The 19,490-nt window shown below is 39.2% G+C and overlaps 2 protein-coding genes across 13 annotated transcripts in view; one reads left to right on the top strand and one right to left on the bottom strand.

The window, feature by feature from the left end:
* Positions 1-19,490, top strand: part of KIAA2012 (KIAA2012 ortholog) — a 130,364-nt gene that overhangs the window by 99,767 nt on the left and 11,107 nt on the right. For 5 of the 10 annotated variants that reach the window (XM_072812723.1, XM_072812720.1, XM_072812718.1 and 2 more), the window contains 4 exons: positions 2,290-2,492; positions 3,313-3,485; positions 4,291-4,510; positions 6,735-10,329. In XM_072812723.1, coding sequence (XP_072668824.1) covers positions 2,290-2,492; positions 3,313-3,485; positions 4,291-4,510; positions 6,735-6,873 — 735 coding nt within the window. In that variant the 3' untranslated portion in view covers positions 6,874-10,329. Of the gene's footprint in view, positions 1-2,289; positions 2,493-3,312; positions 3,486-4,290; positions 4,511-6,734; positions 10,330-19,490 lie in introns of those variants that run through there. The other 5 variants (XM_072812716.1, XM_072812717.1, XM_072812715.1 and 2 more) reach the window with 4 other exon arrangements.
* Positions 9,562-19,490, bottom strand: part of SUMO1 (small ubiquitin like modifier 1) — a 32,544-nt gene continuing 22,615 nt past the window's right edge. For 2 of the 3 annotated variants that reach the window (XM_072812726.1, XM_072812725.1), the window contains exons 3-5: positions 18,795-18,872; positions 16,659-16,730; positions 9,562-10,401 (exon numbers count right to left, since the gene is read on the bottom strand). In XM_072812726.1, the coding sequence (XP_072668827.1) occupies positions 10,333-10,401; positions 16,659-16,730; positions 18,795-18,872 (219 nt within the window). In that variant the 3' untranslated portion in view covers positions 9,562-10,332. The remainder of the gene's footprint in view (positions 10,402-16,658; positions 16,731-18,794; positions 18,873-19,490) is intronic. The other variant, XM_072812727.1, reaches the window with a different exon arrangement.

Below are 19,490 nucleotides of genomic sequence, written 5' to 3'. Positions count from 1 at the left end.
ATTTTCTCCTTTTTAAATATTTATTTATTTGAGAGAGAGAGGAAGAGAGGGCATGAGCAGGGGAAAGGGGCTGAGGGAGAGGGAGAAGCAGGCTCCCCACTGAGCAGGGATCTCAATGTGGGACTTGATCCCAGGACCCTGGGATCACGACCTGAGCTGAAGGCAGAGCTTCACCGACTGAGCCACCCAGGCACCCCTACATCATGGTTTTATTTGTTCTACTTTGATACCTCTGACCCTTTAAGAAGCCAGAGCTGATCAAAGACACAGGGTGGCAAAGCCCCTCTGAAATGATGCACTCTAGGAGGCTCCCACACTGCCACAGCATATACTCATCTCTTGAGGAGCAGGAAGTTGGCACAGCCCTCACAGTTATAGGAGAAGGTAGATTTTGGCCATCAGAGCCAAGCACATGTCCTTGACTTGGCTGGGAGCTAATGTTTTGATTGCCTCCCAAAAGCTATGGAAATTCCTTCTTTCCTAATTTTCTGTGGCACACAGCTGAGCCACAGGCAGCTCGTACAAACATACCTGTCTTTACAAGGTGCTGTGGCGTATAATTTTGTTCCAGGAGACTTGATTCTAATGTCAGGTATTTAAGAGAAAAACTGAGTGAGTGTAAGGAAAATTGCCCTTGAAAATCCCTGCAATTAATCAAAAAAAGAAAAAAAATACCAACAGATACATCTCTCAGTAAGACCAACACAACCAGTTTTTTCTCTGTTGTTGGAATAAATCATAAAAATAAATAAATTTTTTTTCCACTGGGATGAAGGTGCTGAACTGCATTTAGAGGTTTTGTTGTAGGAGAGAAAAAGGAGTATCTCTAAAACACTGCATTTATACCCACAGCTAAACTGCTGTGGGTAAACCCACATAAATTACATGTGCATATGGTACAACTCTGCTGAATCCCGTTTAATCTTTACAGCCACACTTGTGAGCCAGATGGGATTATCCCATTTCACAGACCTAGAAACTGAGGTGTGGAAATAAGTATCGCAGTTGCCAGAAGTTATACAACCATCAAGCAGTAGGGCCAAGACTTACATCCAAGTCCTTTGACTCTAAAATCAGGGCTCTTGTCAGTTTTAAATTATTGTGTTTTTCTTTATTTTATAGCCCATAGTCTTCCATAAAGGATTTTAGACATATTTTTTTTCCTTTTTAGTTCCCAGTCCTCCCAGCTGCCTATACTATGGAATTGGAATTCCACTCTACACCAGAGATGAAAATTTTAACCTATGAGCAAAACTTTCCTGAGCCTGCTAGACAACTAGATTTCTTAGATGCATTGTCAGTGTGTAGTGCTGTGCTGCTCTGCAAAGGCTTAAAAAAAAAAAAAAAAAAAAGGCCAAGAAGTTTCACCCCGAGTTGGATACACAGAGCACCCATGGAAGAGTTGCATTCATTTCCCCTCATGGGCGTATTTCTGACAGTGGAAGGGGTGTTCGGGAGAAAAAGAAAGCTAAGACATCCTTCACAGTAACTGAGAGAACCTTTCATTGAAAAAGTGGGTTTGTGGGCAGCCTGGGTAGCCCAGCGGTTTAGCGCTGCCTTCAGCCCAGGGTGTAATCCTGGAGATCTAGGATCAAGTCCCACATCAGGCTCCCTGCATGGAGCCTGCTTCTCCCTCTGCCTGTGTTTCCGCCTCCGTGTGTGTTTGTGTGTGTGTGTGTGTGTGTGTGTGTGTATGTGTATGTGTGTGTTGTGAATAAATAAATAATATCTTTAAGAAAAAAAAAGAAAGGAAAAGAAAAAGTGGGTTTGCATGGGAGTGTGAATCTAAAGCATTTATACCTAAGACCACCCCTGGTAAGATAGCGTTTATCTAGAACCTGTGGTTCCCAGCCCTGGCTTCACTAGGATCACCTGAGAAGCTTTCTAAACCACCAAGGCCTCCCATCTAGATATTCTCATTTTATTAGTCTGTAGGGGGCCTTGCCGTCAAGTAATTTTTAAAAGCTCCTCACATGATTGTAAAGTGCAGCTAGGGCTGAAAACTCCAGACATACAATGTGCCAGACATTATTTTGGCACTTTCACTATTCAATTCATCCCGGTAACAGCCCCAAGAGGAAGACAGTATCAGGGAAATTAAGTTGTGACCTCCAAATCCTGAAGCAAATAAGAGACTTGGATGCGGGCCAGTCAGACCCCAGAGCCCAAGCCAGGGGCTGCAGTCGGTGTGGAAACCACTCCGTGGTCTGCTGCTGCTGAGAGGCACCACTGGGCTGCAGAGGAGGGCTCGCCCCGACACAGGCTCTGCTTTTCACTCTGGTTCCTCAGGCCCTCCTCGCCGAGAGGGAGCAAGAGGGAGCGTCCCGGGACAGGCTGCGAGCAGAGAGGGCTGAGATGAGACGCTTGGAAGTGGAGAGGAGGCGAAGGGACCAGGAAGAGCAGAGGCGGCTCCTTCAGGAGCAGCTGGAGAGGGCTGAGAGGATGAAGGAGGAGCTGGAGCTGGAGCAGCGGGCCCGCGCGGAGGAGAACCGGTGCGTAGAGCCGCCGAGGCTGCGACCACGCAGGAGGCAGCCACACAAGGCCGGGGCTGACCTCCGCTAGGGACGTAGTGGGTTCTGAGACTCGTGCCCAGGAGTAAAACAGCACATCTCGTTTTTCTCTGTCCTCAGTTATCCTAGGGACAACCTGGACCAAAGATAAGGTGTAGTGTCCTAGCCATGAGGGTTACTCCAGGTACATGTTCATGGGATCTTCTTCGAAGGGCTTGTAATGCAGCCCTGCAAACATTTGTTGAGCCCCTATGACTCTCTACATTGTTCTAAATTCTTTCATAAGCCTTGACTCATTTAATTAACTAATTAATTAAAAGATTTTATTTATTTATTCATGAGAGACACTGAGTGAGAGGCAGAGACATAGGCAGAGGGAGAAGCAGGCTCCCTGCAGGGAGCCCGATGTGGTACTCGATCTCAGGACCCCAGGTCATGCCCTGAGCCACCCAGGTGCCCTGACTCGTTTAATTTAATCTTTACAACAACCCTGTTGAGACTAGAGTTTTAAAACTCATCTTGTAAGAGGGGGAAACGAAGCTCTGGGAACTTAATGCCCCGACGCCAGAGCACTGAGCTGTGTGGTGAAGCTTGGGGCTTCTAGTTACAGGTCAGTTGTGTTCTGGCTTCAGCTCTTTACTCAGGCTTCCCTTGGACACCAAAATGTCCTCTGAACAGGTCACTCCAGAGCATCGACCAGGGGCTGCAAAGTCTCCACCAGGGGCCCTGCCTGTTGGCTAGTCTCACAAGGATGTCCCAGTGTTTTCTGCCATTTCCCTGACCATCCTGTGGGTTTTCTTAGCCTGAGGAAGCAGAGACTGGAAGAAGAACGGCAGCGGCAGGAGGAGGAGGAGAGGAAGCGGCAACATCGGTTGCAAGTGGCCCAGGAGAGAGTCCGGCAGCAACAGGAGGAGTTCTGGAGGAAACTGCAAGAACTACAGAGAAAAAAGCAGCAGGAAGAAGCCAAGCGAGCTGGTGAGGAGGGGTTCTGGAGCAATCTGCCTCTCCTATCTGGGGCAGAAGTATTTTTATCCCACTGTGGGTGTTCATTTGAATCTCCCCAGAGTTATTCCTATCCTAGGCCTTACTGTGTGAAGCACTCTAAATGTATAAGCTATTTTTTTTCAAAGTGATTAATATGAGTGACTACAGTGAGTCAAGATAGAAGATCAAAATAAGACAGACTCACTTGTGGAAAGGACTCTTGGGCCCCGCTCCCAATTCAGCCCTCTCCTGACCTGGGACCCTGCCCCTCCCATTGCCATGTTAGCACTGCTCGGAAGCTGCCTACATTGGAGACACCGCCCTGCTCCTTGCTTCCTTCCCTAGCAGACAGAAACGACCATCTGGATAGCTTCGGGCAGCCTGCCCTTTCGGGTGCTGAGATGTAGAATCTCTACAGCCTCACTTTTGAGGAAGAGGAAGGGACTTGAGCAAATGACACTCTTTAGGCTGGTCAGGTCAGCCGAGTCAGCACAAAATTTCTGCAGATCCTGATCTGACGCCTCTCCCCAACTATCTGCATACCACCCGTGAGCACCCTAGGCCCTGGAAAACTTTCCGCCAAGGTTTTGTACTAATTGCACAGTGCACTGCACATAGTAGGTGCTTGATAAAGGACTCCTAAACTGACCCCAACATGATCCCCACAGGAGCTGGCAGCCTCCTGGCAGGTAAGCTGCACACCATCTCATGGGGAATCCCTGGGAATCAGACTTGGGAGTTAGATTTCTCCACTAATGAGACCCCTGCTGAGCCTACCCCCTTTTCTATTCCATAGAGGTTGAGAGGCAGAAGGAGAAGGAATTGGAAATGCAGTTAGCAGAAGAACAGAAACGCCTGATGGAGATGGCTGAAGAAGAACGGCTAGAGTACCAGCATAGGAAGCAGGAAGCAGAAGAGAAGGCGCAGCTGGAAGCAGAGGAGAGAAGGCAAAGGGAGGAGGAAGCAGCCAGGCTGGCTCTGGAGGAAGCTATGAAACAAGCACAGGAACAAGCCAGGTAGGATATTTGGGCAACGGTTGCCACAGGGAGATTGTTTCAAGGGCTTGATTCCCTAGTGCTAGTGCTGCCTTTGGACACTGAAGGTCTCCCACTTTCCATAAGCATGGTTTGGAAGAATTAAAAAAACAGATTCTTTTTGCTGCCAATGTCAGAATTTCTTCATGGCTTATAGAACTTGTATTGAAGCTGGAAGGGTGTTTAGATGTTATCTATCTCAGCCATCTAGTTTACAGGTGAGAAACTCAAGTCCCAAAGAGGGAGAAGGATCTTGATCAAGGCTAAATCGTGAGGTGGGCAGTGTCAGGACCACATCTCACACACACACACACACACACACACACACACACACACACACACACAAATTCTGAACCACTGCCTTTCTCAGTATTTTTTGGTTACCTGTTGTGTGCCAAACACTCTTCTAGACGCTGGGAATTCAGGAGTAAGCAAAACAGAGGTCTCTTCTCCCTTGGCATTTATATTCTACAGCTGGGGGTAGGGAGACAAGTATTTTTTTTCAGCTGCTAATAGATGCTATATAGGAAAAGTTTTAAACATATGATAGGATTGCAGGAGGCTTAGTTTAGATTGGTCAGCCAGGGCAAAACTTATCAGAGAAACTGTTATATAAAGTGAAACCTAAATGACAAAGAGCCACATAAACATCTGGGAGAAAAATATTCCAACAGGTACACAGTGAGTGCAAAGGTTCAAAGGAAGGAATGAAACTGGCATGTTGGAGGAATAAAAGAAAGTCAGAGGGGCAGTCCTGGTGGCACAGTGGTTTAGCGCCGCCTGCAGCTCAGGGTGTGATCCTGGAGACCCGGGATCCAGTCCCACGTCGGGCTCCCTGCATGGAGCCTGCTCTGCCTCTGCCTGCGTCTCTGCCTTTCTCTCTCTCTGTGTCTCTCATGAATAAATAAATAAAATCTTTAAAAAATAATAATAATAAAAAAAAGAAAGTATGGCTGGAACCAAGTGAACAAGGCACAAAGAATACTTCCAGATGAGGTCATTGAAGTAATAGTACATAACTAATATAACAAAGGCCAATGGCATTCCCCCTCTTTTCTTTTACAATAGTATAATGATCATTTCATCTTTCTGATGATAGCATGTTTCTTTTTGTTGTTGTTGTTAATATTTTTATTTATTTGAGAGAGAGAATGAGCAGCAGGGAAGGGCAGAGGGAGAGGGAGAAGCAGGCTCCTCGATGAGCAGGGAGCCCAATGCAGGGTTCGATCTCAGGACCCTAGGATCATGACCTGAATCAAAGGCAGATGCTTAACCGACTGAGCCACCCACATCCCCTGATGATGAATTTCTTGAGTAGCTTGGTTTCGACACACTCTTTATAAGTTAGGTTCCCTGTAGTTGCTTTCTCATGAATTTCCACTCCTTAGTGAAAGCAACAGACATCCCTCTTTAGAACCATCAAATTTGAAGGGTAAAGAAGCACAACACAAAAAACCATGTGAGTCCAATCTTGACTAAACAGTTTTACCCCCTGAAATGTATTTTCTACAACTTAAGTTGAATCTAAGCTAATGAAGTACCCCTTAGGAGACTAGGAAGAGAAGGCAGTCAGAACAATTTTATTTCAAGCTTTTCTACCTAATCTTGAGTTATTCCACTCCTGGACTTTATTCAACTTTTTCCCCCCACCTGTTAGGTGAATTAAAAAACATATCATTACAGAAGTCTTGATTCAAGTCAAAATTATATATTCTACATATCATAGCAGCAGGACGGAGTTCGTAAGCATCAAGACCAAAAGCAAGCTAAACAATTTTGTAAAGCTAGTCCAAGTAGCTGAGACCAGGAAACCAAGTAACTAAAGGGGTGTTTGAGGGGTCGAGCCTCATTCCACCAAGGGTTACAATTTGATGCCAGCTGGCTGTTTCATCTTCACTTGCGTGACATTGGCCCAGGTACTTTAATTTCTCTGGCCCGTTTCCTCCTGTTTGAAACAAGGGAGTCCGTTCCAGCAATACAAGTTTAAGAACTTTCCTTTTACTTTTCCAGTAAAAGGCTCATGAAACTCTAAAACTCATGTGTAAAGTCACTAAATGAATAGAGTATGATCTTCCACTAAAATGCAAGATCAGTAGCCCCCAGTCTAGCTGATGATTGCTCAAATCCAAAGTTCTTCTACTAGCTTCTAAGGGCAATTTCTAGGATGCTTAACCATATTGGGATTGTGGGTGGGTTGTTTCCTTAGGCAAAAAGATGCTTTGAAGAAACGACTTCATTTCCATCAAGAACTCTATAAGGAAGCCAGTGGCCTGCAGTGGACACGGAACATTTCCAGATCGTGGGTCTACTCTTACTTCCAGTTTCTACAAATACCCAGATCTTAAGGCTAGAAGAAAACTAAAAAGTAAGTTGGGAGGTGGTGACAGAAATTCTAATAATGGAAATGATATTCCATTTCATCGAGTTCACCTCAACCCACACTGAACTTCACTCTAGGACCTCAATTCCCACTACCCCTTCCCACCATGCATACCTAACTTGAAGTATTTCATTTCACAGTGTGTCTGAAAGAGTTGCAGATTAGTGGAAATTCTATAATGCAAATAATTCTGAATAAGCTAAGGAGTGAGTTCATTTATTAAGAACTTCATTCTCTATAAGGCAAAAACACATACATTTCATCCTAAGAATCTAAAATTTGTCCATTTAAAACAAGGTAATCTCTTGATAAATGTTCATTTGAACAAAATGAGCCATTTTATTCAAGGTATTCTCACTTCCTCAAAATATAGATTCTAGAGCTACACTGGCCAATTAAGTAGCCACATATAACTTTAAATATGTTAAGCATTCAGTTCTCCAGCTACATTAACCACATTTCAAGTGCTCAATAGCCACATGTAGCTACTGGCTACCTTACTGGACAGTACAGATGTAGAACATTTCCAACATCACAGAAAGTTCTCTGGACAGTCCTGTTCTAGACTCGATAATTAACAAATCTTGAGGATTTGTTCCTATGCCTTTAAGATCCAACCACTCACATAACTTCCCCATTTTTTTTAAAGATTTATTCATTTATCTAGACAGAAAGCACAAGCTGTGGGGAGGAGCAGAGAGAGAATCTCAAGTGGACTCCACCCTGAGTGCAGAGCCCAACGTGTAGCTTGATCTCACAACACTGAGATCAGGACCCAAGCTGAAACTAAGAGTGGGACGCTCAACCCCCCGCACCACAATTTCCCTGTTTTTAAAAATCATACTCTATTAAGGTATAATCTTAATTTTTCTTTAACATCTCTTTAAATAAGTATCTATCCTAGAATGATCATTAAAAGGGATGAGAGATCTTTACAAGCAAGATATATAAAAGGATGTTAAAGCAAGCAGTATCTGAACTTGAATTTTCCTACAAATTTCCTTTGGCCCTACTCTAAACTTCACTGTCTGCAGCTGAAAAACAGAGTATTTGCAGAGGATTCCCTCAAATTTCTCACCAATGCTGTAAAGTATTTGCTCTTTACAGGAACCGTACTTCTACAATCCAGAAGTCCAGCGTAATTTTTATTCTGTATTGCTATTATCAGACTTGCTTAGATTTGATGACTTTTAGCTATTTGCTTTATTTGTAAAACAGAAAATAAAATGGCCAAAACACTATCAGTCAGTGATTTTAAATATGTCGCAAACTTTTTCTCAGAATTGTCCATCCTACTTGCACATTCATTCATTCATTCAAGTCATTCAACAATGCTTAAGCAGGTAAGAAAGGAGCATTTCAAATAATACAAGAACAGAAGAAAGAGCACTCAAGGAAAACATCCTTGTGGGGGAAATTACCATTACCGACTTTATTTTCTCCCTTCTTTTACAAATTTAGGATGTTGCAGTCAAGCACCAGGTAGAGCAGCTACACTAAATGTTATTCAAGGTTCCTTTTCAAATCTGATATTCTATAAAATTGTTGCTGTGAAAGTCCTAGTTTACCAGCACTACTACACCAGATAAGCACATTTTAGTAAGTTAACCATAGCAGAATGCAACGTATTTAGAAGAATCCAATAAACTAAATAAGTTTATTTCCCCAAAGCTAAACTCTACCACCTAAATGCTAACCTTCAGACAGAGATACAAACAAAATTAAGATACCAACTACATACTCTTGCATTCTGAATAGCTCAAATAGCCTATCAAGTTTGTTACTCAGGCCTGAAAGAAATACGCAATTCAATGAGGATTTTTCAGAAAAGGGCCCCATTCCTAGTCACTACTTAATATAATATGATAAATGCCAGGTGACAATCTAAAGGCTCTAACTTACCTAAGGTAAACATGTACAACACAAATAATTTTTCAGTTAGGGTCAGACATAGGAATTTGTAAGGCAAGCCAATTTTTTTTAACAGGTGACTTGAGTAGGGTATTTAAGCTATAAGGGTTTATAAAATGTATTAGAGATAAGTTTTATTTGCTCTTCTAAAGTACTCAGATGACATTCTACCTGGAATAACACGAAAGAGGATTATGTGTATGCATACATATACTAAATCCTGTGATTCGTTAAGAGTTAAAAAGCTAAGCCCTCTAATAGGAACTAATTTAGTACTTTAATTTTATACAAAGTTTAAATATTTAAGATGAAATAAAAAGAAAATATAAACAAATATAAACAAAGTATACCAAACCTTAACCTAAGCAGAAAACATTCTGTAAACTGTTAAAGGAAAAACTTAGAATTATCAATATGAATCAATTAATTTTTGGCATGCCCATTTATTCAACATGACTAGATAACTATATCATAGATATGCACCATACAAGAATATCAAGTTAAAAAAAAAAAAAAAAACAGAACACTGAGTATTTAAGAAGGTAGCGTGGCCTTAATTAAATCCTTAATTCAAAGGCACTTCAGTAGCTTTCAGTGCTTCAAAGTCATGATCATCATCACTGTACAGTACTGAAAAATTTATTTGTACCATGTACAAACAATAATTTCCAGTATTATGCAAGAAAACTTTTAGGCATTTTCTTTTTTCTTTCTATACAATTAAAAATAAAATGAACATTAGTACGGTTTTTACAAATATTTTGTTTATTTTAATGAAGCTGGTACAGACAATGTCCATTTAAAACCCATATCCCAGGCCAAAAAGTACAAATAAAATCAAAAAGAGCAGTGTTCTGTTGAATACACTTCTGCATGAATAACTTTATTAACTGCTAATGAAAATTAGAACTTTTCTGGGATCTTCTGACAAGACTTTTATCTTAAAATGCTTTCTCTTCAGTGAAGCCATCTTTGGAGTTAGTCATTTACTCTCATCATCTCTGTCTTCTCGACTCCAGCCTGATATTTCTCTTCTTTTGGTCCAGACCCTCAAATTTTAAAAGAAGCTTCAAGTTAAGGAAAGGTCATTTTTCCACAGTTCAGTTCTCTGAAAAACTTCCATCTCCCACTGAAAGTCATAGTCCAGGAGTGAAGCAATCACATGCTAGAACTTCAGGGCCAATTGGAAAGTCATCATGAACACTTGTATTGGTCGATCTTATTTATCACAAGCCTGAAAATGCACAGTCCTGGAAAAGGTGGCCTCTCTGTGCACACATGTAATTTTTAAAAAGGAAAGGGCAATATGAAGGGGGCTGAGGTTTGATCACCAAAAATCAGCACAATGAAAACAAGTGATAATGAATAATGGGCACTAGAATTCAAATTACCAGATGTTTTAAAGAGATGGGGTGCCAGTTTTCAATTCCGTTTTGAACACCACATTACAAAAGAACTATTTTTAAAAATAAAAAAGGATTGAGGGTAAAGAAAAAAAAAATAAAAAGAATATCTAAATCGTTGAATGACCCCCTGTTTGTTCCTGATAAACTTCAATCACATCTTCTTCCTCCATTCCCAGCTGTAAGAGGATAAAAAAATATGTTAGAATATAAAAGCACTAATTTTTTCATTGGCTGCAATTATGTGGCCATTGTTTTAAAATGCAAAAAGATACAGAAGTAATCCATAGTTACCCTGCTCTAAGATTAAGAATCTGGGTTTCCTTTTTTTTTTTTTAAGATTTTATTTATTTATTTATTCATGAGAGACACAGAGAGAGAGGCAGAGACACAGGTAGAGGGAAGAGAAGCAGGCTCCATGCAAGAAGACCAGTGCAGGACTCAATCCTGGGAATCAAGGATCACGCCCTGAGCCGAAGGCAAATGCCCAACCGCTGAGCCACTGAGGCGTCCCTGGGTTTCCTTTAATCTAAAGAACATAGCGGTATGTCTTTCCTCCTGATTCTGGCTGTGAAGTCATTCATCTAACCCTGCTGAGCCAGTTCACCTCCCAGTCTATTCAGCATATAAAGTGTTTTGTTTTTTTTTAATTTTTTTAGAGCGCACCATGCATACATGAGCAGGGTAGGGGGTGGGAAGAGGGGCAGAGGGAGAGGGAGACAGAGAATTTTAAGCAGGCTCAGCATGGAGCCCGACATGGGGCTCAATCTCACAACCCTGAGATCATGACCTGAGCTGAAATCAAGAGTTGGACACTTAACACACGAAGCCACCCAGGCATCCCTAAAGTGTGTTTTTTAAAAATACCTCAAAGGAGTTTTAAATCTAATGAAACATGTATTTCATAGTTTAAACAATAGTTTGATGGTGTATCTTCCAGAAAACCATTTTACTTTTAGATGCAATTACTTGATAGAATCAAGATACTTGATAGAATCTCTTTATTTCAAAAAACTTGATCTCACTTTAAAATATATGTGGTTTTGGGCAGCCCTGGTGGCTCAGCGGTTTAGCGCCACCTTCAGCCCAGGGCATGATCCTGGAGACCTGGGATCCAGTCCCACATCGGGCTCCCTGTATGGAGCCTGCTTCTCCCTCTGCCTGTGTCTCTGCCTGTCTCTCTGTGTCTCATGAATAAATAAAATCTTAAAAAAAAAAATATATATATATATATATAGGTGGTTTTAGTTAGAAAAATACTGCCTAGGGATTCATTTTGAAGTGGTTTGCTTTGTCATCTATAATTCCTTCTGGCAGTTAACTACTATTTTGATAGTGACCACTCTGAATGTAGAAACGTTATCTAGACATCTACTCTTACTTGATAACTCCAATTTTACAAGCTAGATTTGTCAGCCTAGCCCCTCTCAATCCTTAAAGAAAAAACGGGGGTCCTTCAAAATGCCTTTTACAGAATGCTAAGCAAAGCAGAGGCAATTAATAGCGTGGTTGTTTTGGTGTTTTGTTTTTTTGATGTGTCCTATATGCACTGAAATATTCTAGAATTTTTTCTTAAAGACACTATTAACAATGGCTGCCTCTGAGAAATAGGAATGCAGAGATAATCAGAATATGTTTACTTTCCATTTCATATACTCTGATTGCTTTTTATTATTTTCAACTATGAATATTCTTTATTTAAAAAAGAAAAGAGTATGTAAGGGGGCATGGTGTCCCACAGAAATCCAGGTATCACCCTCAGTGAGGGTAAAGGAACATCAATTTGTTGATTCTGGTGTGCAGTCAGGGTTCAGAAGCATTGTTAACAGGCAGACTGAAAACAAAAACTAGTATAGTTTCCACTAAATTACAGTGGATCACAAAAGCAAATGAAAAATAAAAGGAAGTCTAAAATCAGTAATCTCTACTGAGAAAAGTTATAGGTGATATTTTTGGTGAATTACAAAATGTGAAAAGAGTAAGAAATCTAAAAATAAAACAAGTAAATTGAACACCAATAAAAAATAAATTTAAAAAAAAATAAAAAATAAAATAAACACCAAAAAAAAACAAAAAAATAAAAAATAAATAAAAATAAAACAGACAGGGGTGCCTGGGTGGCTCAGTCGGTTGAGCGTCCAAATCTTGGTTTCAGTTCAGGTCATGATCTCAGAATTGTGAGATCGAGCCCCATGTTTGGGCTCCACACTCAGCTGGAATCTACTTGAGATTCTTCGATTCTTTCTCCCTCTCCTCCTGTCCCTCCTCCCCATGCTCATGCTATCAAATCTTTTCTTTTTTTTTTTTTAAGATTCTATTTATTTGACAGTGTGAGGGCATTCAGGTAGGCAGAACGGCAGGCAGAGGGAGAAGCAGACTCCCTGCTGAGCAGAGCCCAACAACATGGGGCTTAATCCCAAGACCTGGGATCCCTGGGTGGCGCAGCGGTTTGGCACCTGCCTTTGGCCCAGGGCACGATCCTGGAGACCCGGGATCGAGTCCCACATCGGGCTCCCGGTGCAAGGAGCCTGCTTCTCCCTCTGCCTGTGTCTCTGCCTCTCTCTCTCTCTCTATCATAAATAAATTTTAAAAATTAAAAAAAAAATTTTTTTTAATAAAAAATCCCAAGACCTTGGGATCATGACCTGAGCCAAAGGCAGATGCTTAACCCACTGAGACATCCAGGCACCCCTCTAATAAATACATCCTAAAAACAAAAACAAAAACACACACATGGATTTAGGACTTTTTAAGTGATTACACTGCCTCTAGTGTTATGGATATCTTGATTGTGGTGTATATTTGTATATTAAAATAATTAAAGATGCTGTTAGAACTTTATTTAAAGATTTTATCCTTAAGTAACATCTACACCCAACGCGGGGCTTGAACTCACAACTCCAAGATCAAGAATCACATGTTCCACTGATTTAGACAGCCACGTGCCCCAAAACTTAATTTTAGTTGCATATATAGCCTGTAAAGATTGCAAGGAATAAAATGCAACATTACAAGAAACCTTTAAGTTGGGGAGGCACCACATATCCTCCAGTTATGGAAAATATGAAGCAGTCAGCTTCAAGAAGTAACTCTGTAGAGATGAATGAATAATGAGTAGAAGGACGTTACTCCCTAAATACCTACTGTCTCTTCCTCTGCCCCATTATGCTTCTGAAAAGATAATCTATTAATGACATTGAGGAATGTGGCACTTAAATATAGTCAATATCTACTGTGTTGTAGAGATTTTATCAAATTATCACTTCTCAGCCTTTTGGCTAAAATCAAGTGGAGATTATATCAAATAAGGACAGGAAAAATACAGGGATCCCTGGGTGGCTCAGTGGTTTAGTGCCTGCCTTTGGCCCGGGGTGTGGTCCTGGAGCCCCGGAATCGAGCTCCGCGTCAGGCTCCCGGCATGGAGCCTGCTTCTCCCTCTGCCTGTGTCTCCGTCTCTCTCTCTACGTCTATCATGAATAAACAAATAAAATCTTTAAAAAAAAAAAAAAAAGGACAGGGAAAATACAAGATGAGTTTGAAACATCTTATTGTGCCAAACATTAAGAAAGTACTCAAGGAGCACTGGGCTGGCTCAGTGGAACATGAGACTCCATCTCAGGGTTGAGAGTTCAAGCTCTATGTTGGGTGTAGAGATTACTTAAAAGAAAAGAAAAAAAGTACTCAAGAAAGTAGGTGGATACTAAATCAGGGAAAAGTTTGATGACAAAGAGGATATTCATGTAGTTTCATAGTTTCTTTCTTTTTTTTTTTTTTTTTTTTTTATTTATGATAGTCACAGAGAGAGAAAGAGAGGCAGAGACACAGGCAGAGAGAGAAGCAGGCTCCATGCACCGGGAGCCTGATGTGGGAATCGATCCCGGGTCTCCAGGATCGTGCCCTGGGCCAAAGGCAGGCGCCAAACCACTGCGCCACCCAGGGATCCCAGTTTCATAGTTTCAAAGTATGTTTCCACTAATTACAACAGGAAAAATAACAATTACACTGTAATAAAAAAAAAAAGTTAAATTGAGTGGTAAAAATAAACATTATCAATAAGGGACTTTGTATACTCCAGATATTACATTCTAAGACAGACACATCACCATTTATGTAGTATTCCAGCCCAAAATGCATAACCTGAATCTAATCATGAGGAAATAGACCAGACCAAATTGAGGGACTTTCTAGAAAATAACTGGTTTGTACCCTTTAACAATGTAAATGTTATGAAAGACAAAGAAAGGCTGAGGAACTGTTCTAAATTAAAGATGATTAAAGAGAAACCTAAATAAAAAATCTTAATACTGAACTGGATCATGTGATGGAGGAGAAAATTTGTTATAGGAGATGTAATTGGGACAAATGATAAAATTAGGTTGTAAAGTATTCTAACACTGTTAAGTGTCCTGAATTTGATAGAATACTATGGTTATGTAAAACAATCTACTTGATCTTAAGAAATACACACTATCAAGTAGTATCAAGTATCATTTACTAATGACAGTGGTGTCTGCAACCTACTCCCAAGTGGTTCTGGTAATAAATGCACATATACACGAGCAGAAAGAAATAACTAAAGGTAGCAAAAATTTAAAAACCAATCTAGGTAGAAGAGAGTAAAATGTTTAGTACCATTCTTGCAAGTTTCCTGTAAGATGGAAATTATTTCAAAATAAAAACTTGAAAAAAGAAGGGAGACATATCAAAAAAGAACACAGACACCAACTTGAAGGGGCCACCACTGGCCAATATTTAAAGAATAATCACAATTTCAAAGTATCTCCCCAGAAATTACTTATTAATTTAAAAGGAAAATAACTTTTTACAATGAATAAATCTGCCAGTTGCCACCTTGACTAAAGTTGACCAAAGTTAATGTTACTCATAACAAAACAAATGAACATCCTGTACTTCCTGATGTTATGCACTTAGAAGTACATAGCTTCACTCTGTACTGCTACTACCAAAAATACAAAACTGAATCTAATCATGAGGCAACATCAGACAAACCCAAACTGAAGGACATTCTAAAACATGGCCTGAACTCTTTAAAAAATGTCAGTGTGATTTAAAACAAAGACTAACTGTTCCAGATCAAAGGAAGCCAAAGAAGGATAATAACTAGTTAGAAGACACTAATCCTAGATGAGATCCTAGGTCAAGTTTTTTTTTAAAAAGGCTATAAAGAGAGCAGCCTAGGTGGCTCAGCAGTTTGGCGCCACCTTTGGCCCAGGGTGTGATCCTGGAGACCTGGAATCGAATCCCACGTCAGGCTCCCTGCATGGAGCCTGCTATTCCCCTGCTACTCCCTCTGCCTGTGTCTGCCTCTCTCTCTCTCTTTCTCTGTCTCTCATGAATAAATAAAATCTTTAAAATAAAAAAATAAATAAAAAATAAAAAGGCTATAAAGGGACCTTACTGGGATAAATAGAAAAGTCTATTTGACTGCATATTCAATAAGAGTACTGTAGCAATGTCAAGTCTCCTATATTTGATAATTTAACTGTGGCTCTTAGGAGGTAACTAAAATATTTAAGGGTAAAAGGTCATATCTGTAAATTAACCTCAAATGATTTACCACTAATAATATGTGTATACAGAAAAAGTGATAAAGCAAATGTATCATAACATTAAAAACAGGTGAATCTAATGAAAAAGTTATATGGGAGAATATTATATACTAGGCTTATAACAACTCTAAGTTTGAAATGTTTCAAAATAAAAAATGAATAACAATACATCACCATTCCCACTATAAGAAATATCGAAAATGTTATCTTGTATTTGGAGGGGGAAATCTGTATAAATATAAAAGCACACACACATATATACTCTCTCCCACACTTTATTACTTTCAGATACCTCTCAGGGGAGGGGGGATATATAAACAAAGAGTCCATACAATGAAACAATTAAAGACACGGAAGCATTAAAAAACACAAATCAAGGTGACAGAGCCAAACATATTAATATATACTAAACTTCTATATTAAGTTCTCAAAATGGGTCAAACGTCAAAATTGAACCATAAAAGGTCACCATCACCATGAAAGTGCACCAAAAATTTGCCAAATTTGAGGAATACTTGTTCCTCTTTAAAACAAAATGGTGCCTTAAGACAATTGCAATACTCAATTCCCACTTTCCATCTAAGATTTTAAGTAATCTCTATACCCAAAATGGGGCTCAAATACACAACCCTGAGATCAAGAGCTGCATGCTCTACCCACTAAGCCAGCCAGAAACCCCACCACCTCTCTTTTTATTGGCACTTTTTAAGGCAATATACAGAAAGTTCAACTCAAAAGACTTTTTCTGACAAATGATATACCACCTAAATCAGATAATGTTCAAGAAAAGGGTAGCTTAATACAAGGGAACCAAATCATTCAATGCAGGATTTAACATTTTTCTTCAAAGAAGAAATTAGACTCACTTCTTTTGGAGTGTGATTATCAGCAATTCTCTGACCTTCAAAGAGAAACCTGAGTGAATTCATTGGAACTCCCTAAAAAAGTAAAAAAAGAACAAAAAATCAAAACATATATACGCGCACACACACACACACACAAATCTTAAAACATATACTAGGAACTTTGATGCACAAAAAGCAAGTATGAAAGCTTCAATAGAATGCATTGAACATAAAGCTAGATATATCTATTCCATCATAATTACCATTTGTTGAGCACCACTTATTTGCTAGGCCCTCCCTATACCAAGTATTTCACATATATAATCATAATGTTCATCGCAACAACCCTGGAATGGTAGGTACTATCACCTTACCTTCATTTTACAGCTAAAGAATCTAAGGCATGGAGAGGGCATATAAGCTAGACAGCAATTTAAGGCCCAATGTGTTCCTAAGCTTATGCTCTTAACCACTATTCTATCCGGATTCCTCTAAAATCTCTAAGCTAACATAAAAGATAAAATCAGAAATTGGATGAGCACTCTCACTAGTTTCCAACCATACAAGCATAATTAGTTTTAAACAAAATTAGTTTTAAATCACAGAAATTTGGTAAAGCACAGGAGCTAGCCAGGTAAGGTACAATGAACCTGTGATGACATGGACTTTATCTTATCTTGTGTTGGGGTCAAAGAAGTTTCTATAGAAACCAATCTATAACATCAAAATGTAAAAATGATTCGATAAATATTTATATACTTTTCAATCTCTATCGGGTAAGTCTTACATATTTCAGATAAATGAAATTTCCTATTCCTTGTAGATAAGTAAATAAAAAGATTATCAAACCTCTGTGAAGCATAAAAACTTTTTCTAAAGACTATAAAGTATACTCTGAAGCATAAATGAGAAAGTTGGAAATGATTCTAAATTGATTTTTTTTTTTTAACTCCCCAAACCTAGCACCTTCATCTTGGATCAAAGTTTAGTTTTCACTTTAGCATTGTGATTTAACTCTTTACTTTGCATTGTTTTGCCTCAATAATCAACTCCATCATCTATAGATGGGGTGAAAAGACTAGGTGCTATGAGGATTAAGTGACAATGCCTCTCAGTGCAGAGTGCACTTCCCTGTGAACATCTCCATTTTAGCTTCCAGCAATATTATTAAAATGTGAACTAGCTGAACCCCTATTAATCGAATATTACTGAGTTTAGCAACTAACATCAAAAACAGAGACAGAAATGTTTGTTTTACTTAACACCTAAGTGATCTCTTCTCTTCTGGCAGAAATGATTTTTATTTTATGCTGGTTACAAATTTAAACTATAAAAAAGCAAACCTTCTAAAAAAAAAACCTGTATTATCTAAGTTAATATCATGTAATATGATTCCATTATTAAAATCTTAGTTGTCTCCTATATATACTAATTTCAATTACATTTTCTATTTCATTAATAATGATTAACATTTATTGAGCATTTTTAAGTCTCATGTTAAGAGCTTTGTGTAGGTCATCTGCATGATGTAGGTAATGTTCCCACTCTACTAAGGGAGAAACAAGGCATATAACTTGTCTAAGACCCCACAGTCAGACAGTGGTAGAGACTGACTTTCAATCTAAGTAGATTAAAGGAATTCGTTATTGCTCTAATAAATTGAGCTTACGAAGACCAGAATTTGAGAATCTGTATAAACAAGCCTCCTTTATGATTTAAAAAAAAAAAAAAAAGAAAATCCCTTGATGTTGAAAACAGAATGCAATTAGCAGTAATCTGTAGTACTATTTACAAAGATAATATTAGTACTTAAGTTTAACATATGGCTAACCAGGCATGATTAAAAACAAGGAAATTTCACAGTGATCACCAAAAATCGCCTTTACTGTTCTATATGCTGGTGAGCCATTAAGATAGAAGCATTCATATATCTATCTTTACAACTCTGAGTTGCTTTTCAAAATAATTCCACATACCTTATGAATTCAAATTTTGAAATGGGCCACAATGGGAAAAACGCAATTAAACAAGGTATAAGGAGTTTTCTCCTTGATCTGCTAATGGTGAAAATAATAAAAGATTTTTCTTTTGACAATTTTCTTTACAAGAAAAATTAATGACATATAAAGCATTGTATTTATACCATAACATACAAACCTGTCTTTGACAGTATGATTCTTTGAGTTTCTTGAGATGTGTTGTCATTTTCACTTTGAAGTGAATCTCACTGCTATCCTAAGGAGATAAAAGAAAAATAATTATCCCTTTGTGTAAACTATTTGCTCTGCTTGAAACAAATCATTTAATTACACATAAACTACAAATAGAAACATAAACCCTATCACTTATACTTCCACCAAAATATATATATATTCTTTAAGATTTTATTTATTTATTCATGAGAGACAGAGAGAGAAAGAGAGGCAGAGACACAGGCAGAGGGAGAAGCAGGCTCCATACCCGGAGCCCAATGTGGGACTCAATCCCCAGACTCCAAGATCATGCCCTGGGCTGAAGGCAGGCGCTCAACCGCTGAGCCACCCAGGCATCCCCAAAATATTCTTTTTAACATTCCTAACAGAGTTTATTAAAACACTCTAATCAGGAACATCTGGATGGCTCAGTGGCTGAGCATCTGCCTTTGGCTCAGGGCGTGGTCCTGGAGTCTGAGGATCGAGTCCCACATCAGGCTCCCTGCATGGAGCCTGCTTCTCTCTCTGCCTCTCTCCCTATGTGTCTCATGAATAAATAAATAAAATCTTTAAACAAAAACAAAAACACTCTAATCATCCTCAAAGTTACTTCATGTCCATTTCAAAAGAAACTTAATAAAACAATCTGTCTTGGACGTTA

Source organism: Canis lupus, chromosome 36, assembly GCF_048164855.1.
Source record: "Canis lupus baileyi chromosome 36, mCanLup2.hap1, whole genome shotgun sequence".
NCBI classification, from domain to species: Eukaryota; Metazoa; Chordata; class Mammalia; order Carnivora; family Canidae; genus Canis; species Canis lupus.
The sequence above is the reverse complement of the archived record's forward strand: the minus strand, read 5'-3'. Positions and strand labels throughout refer to the sequence as shown.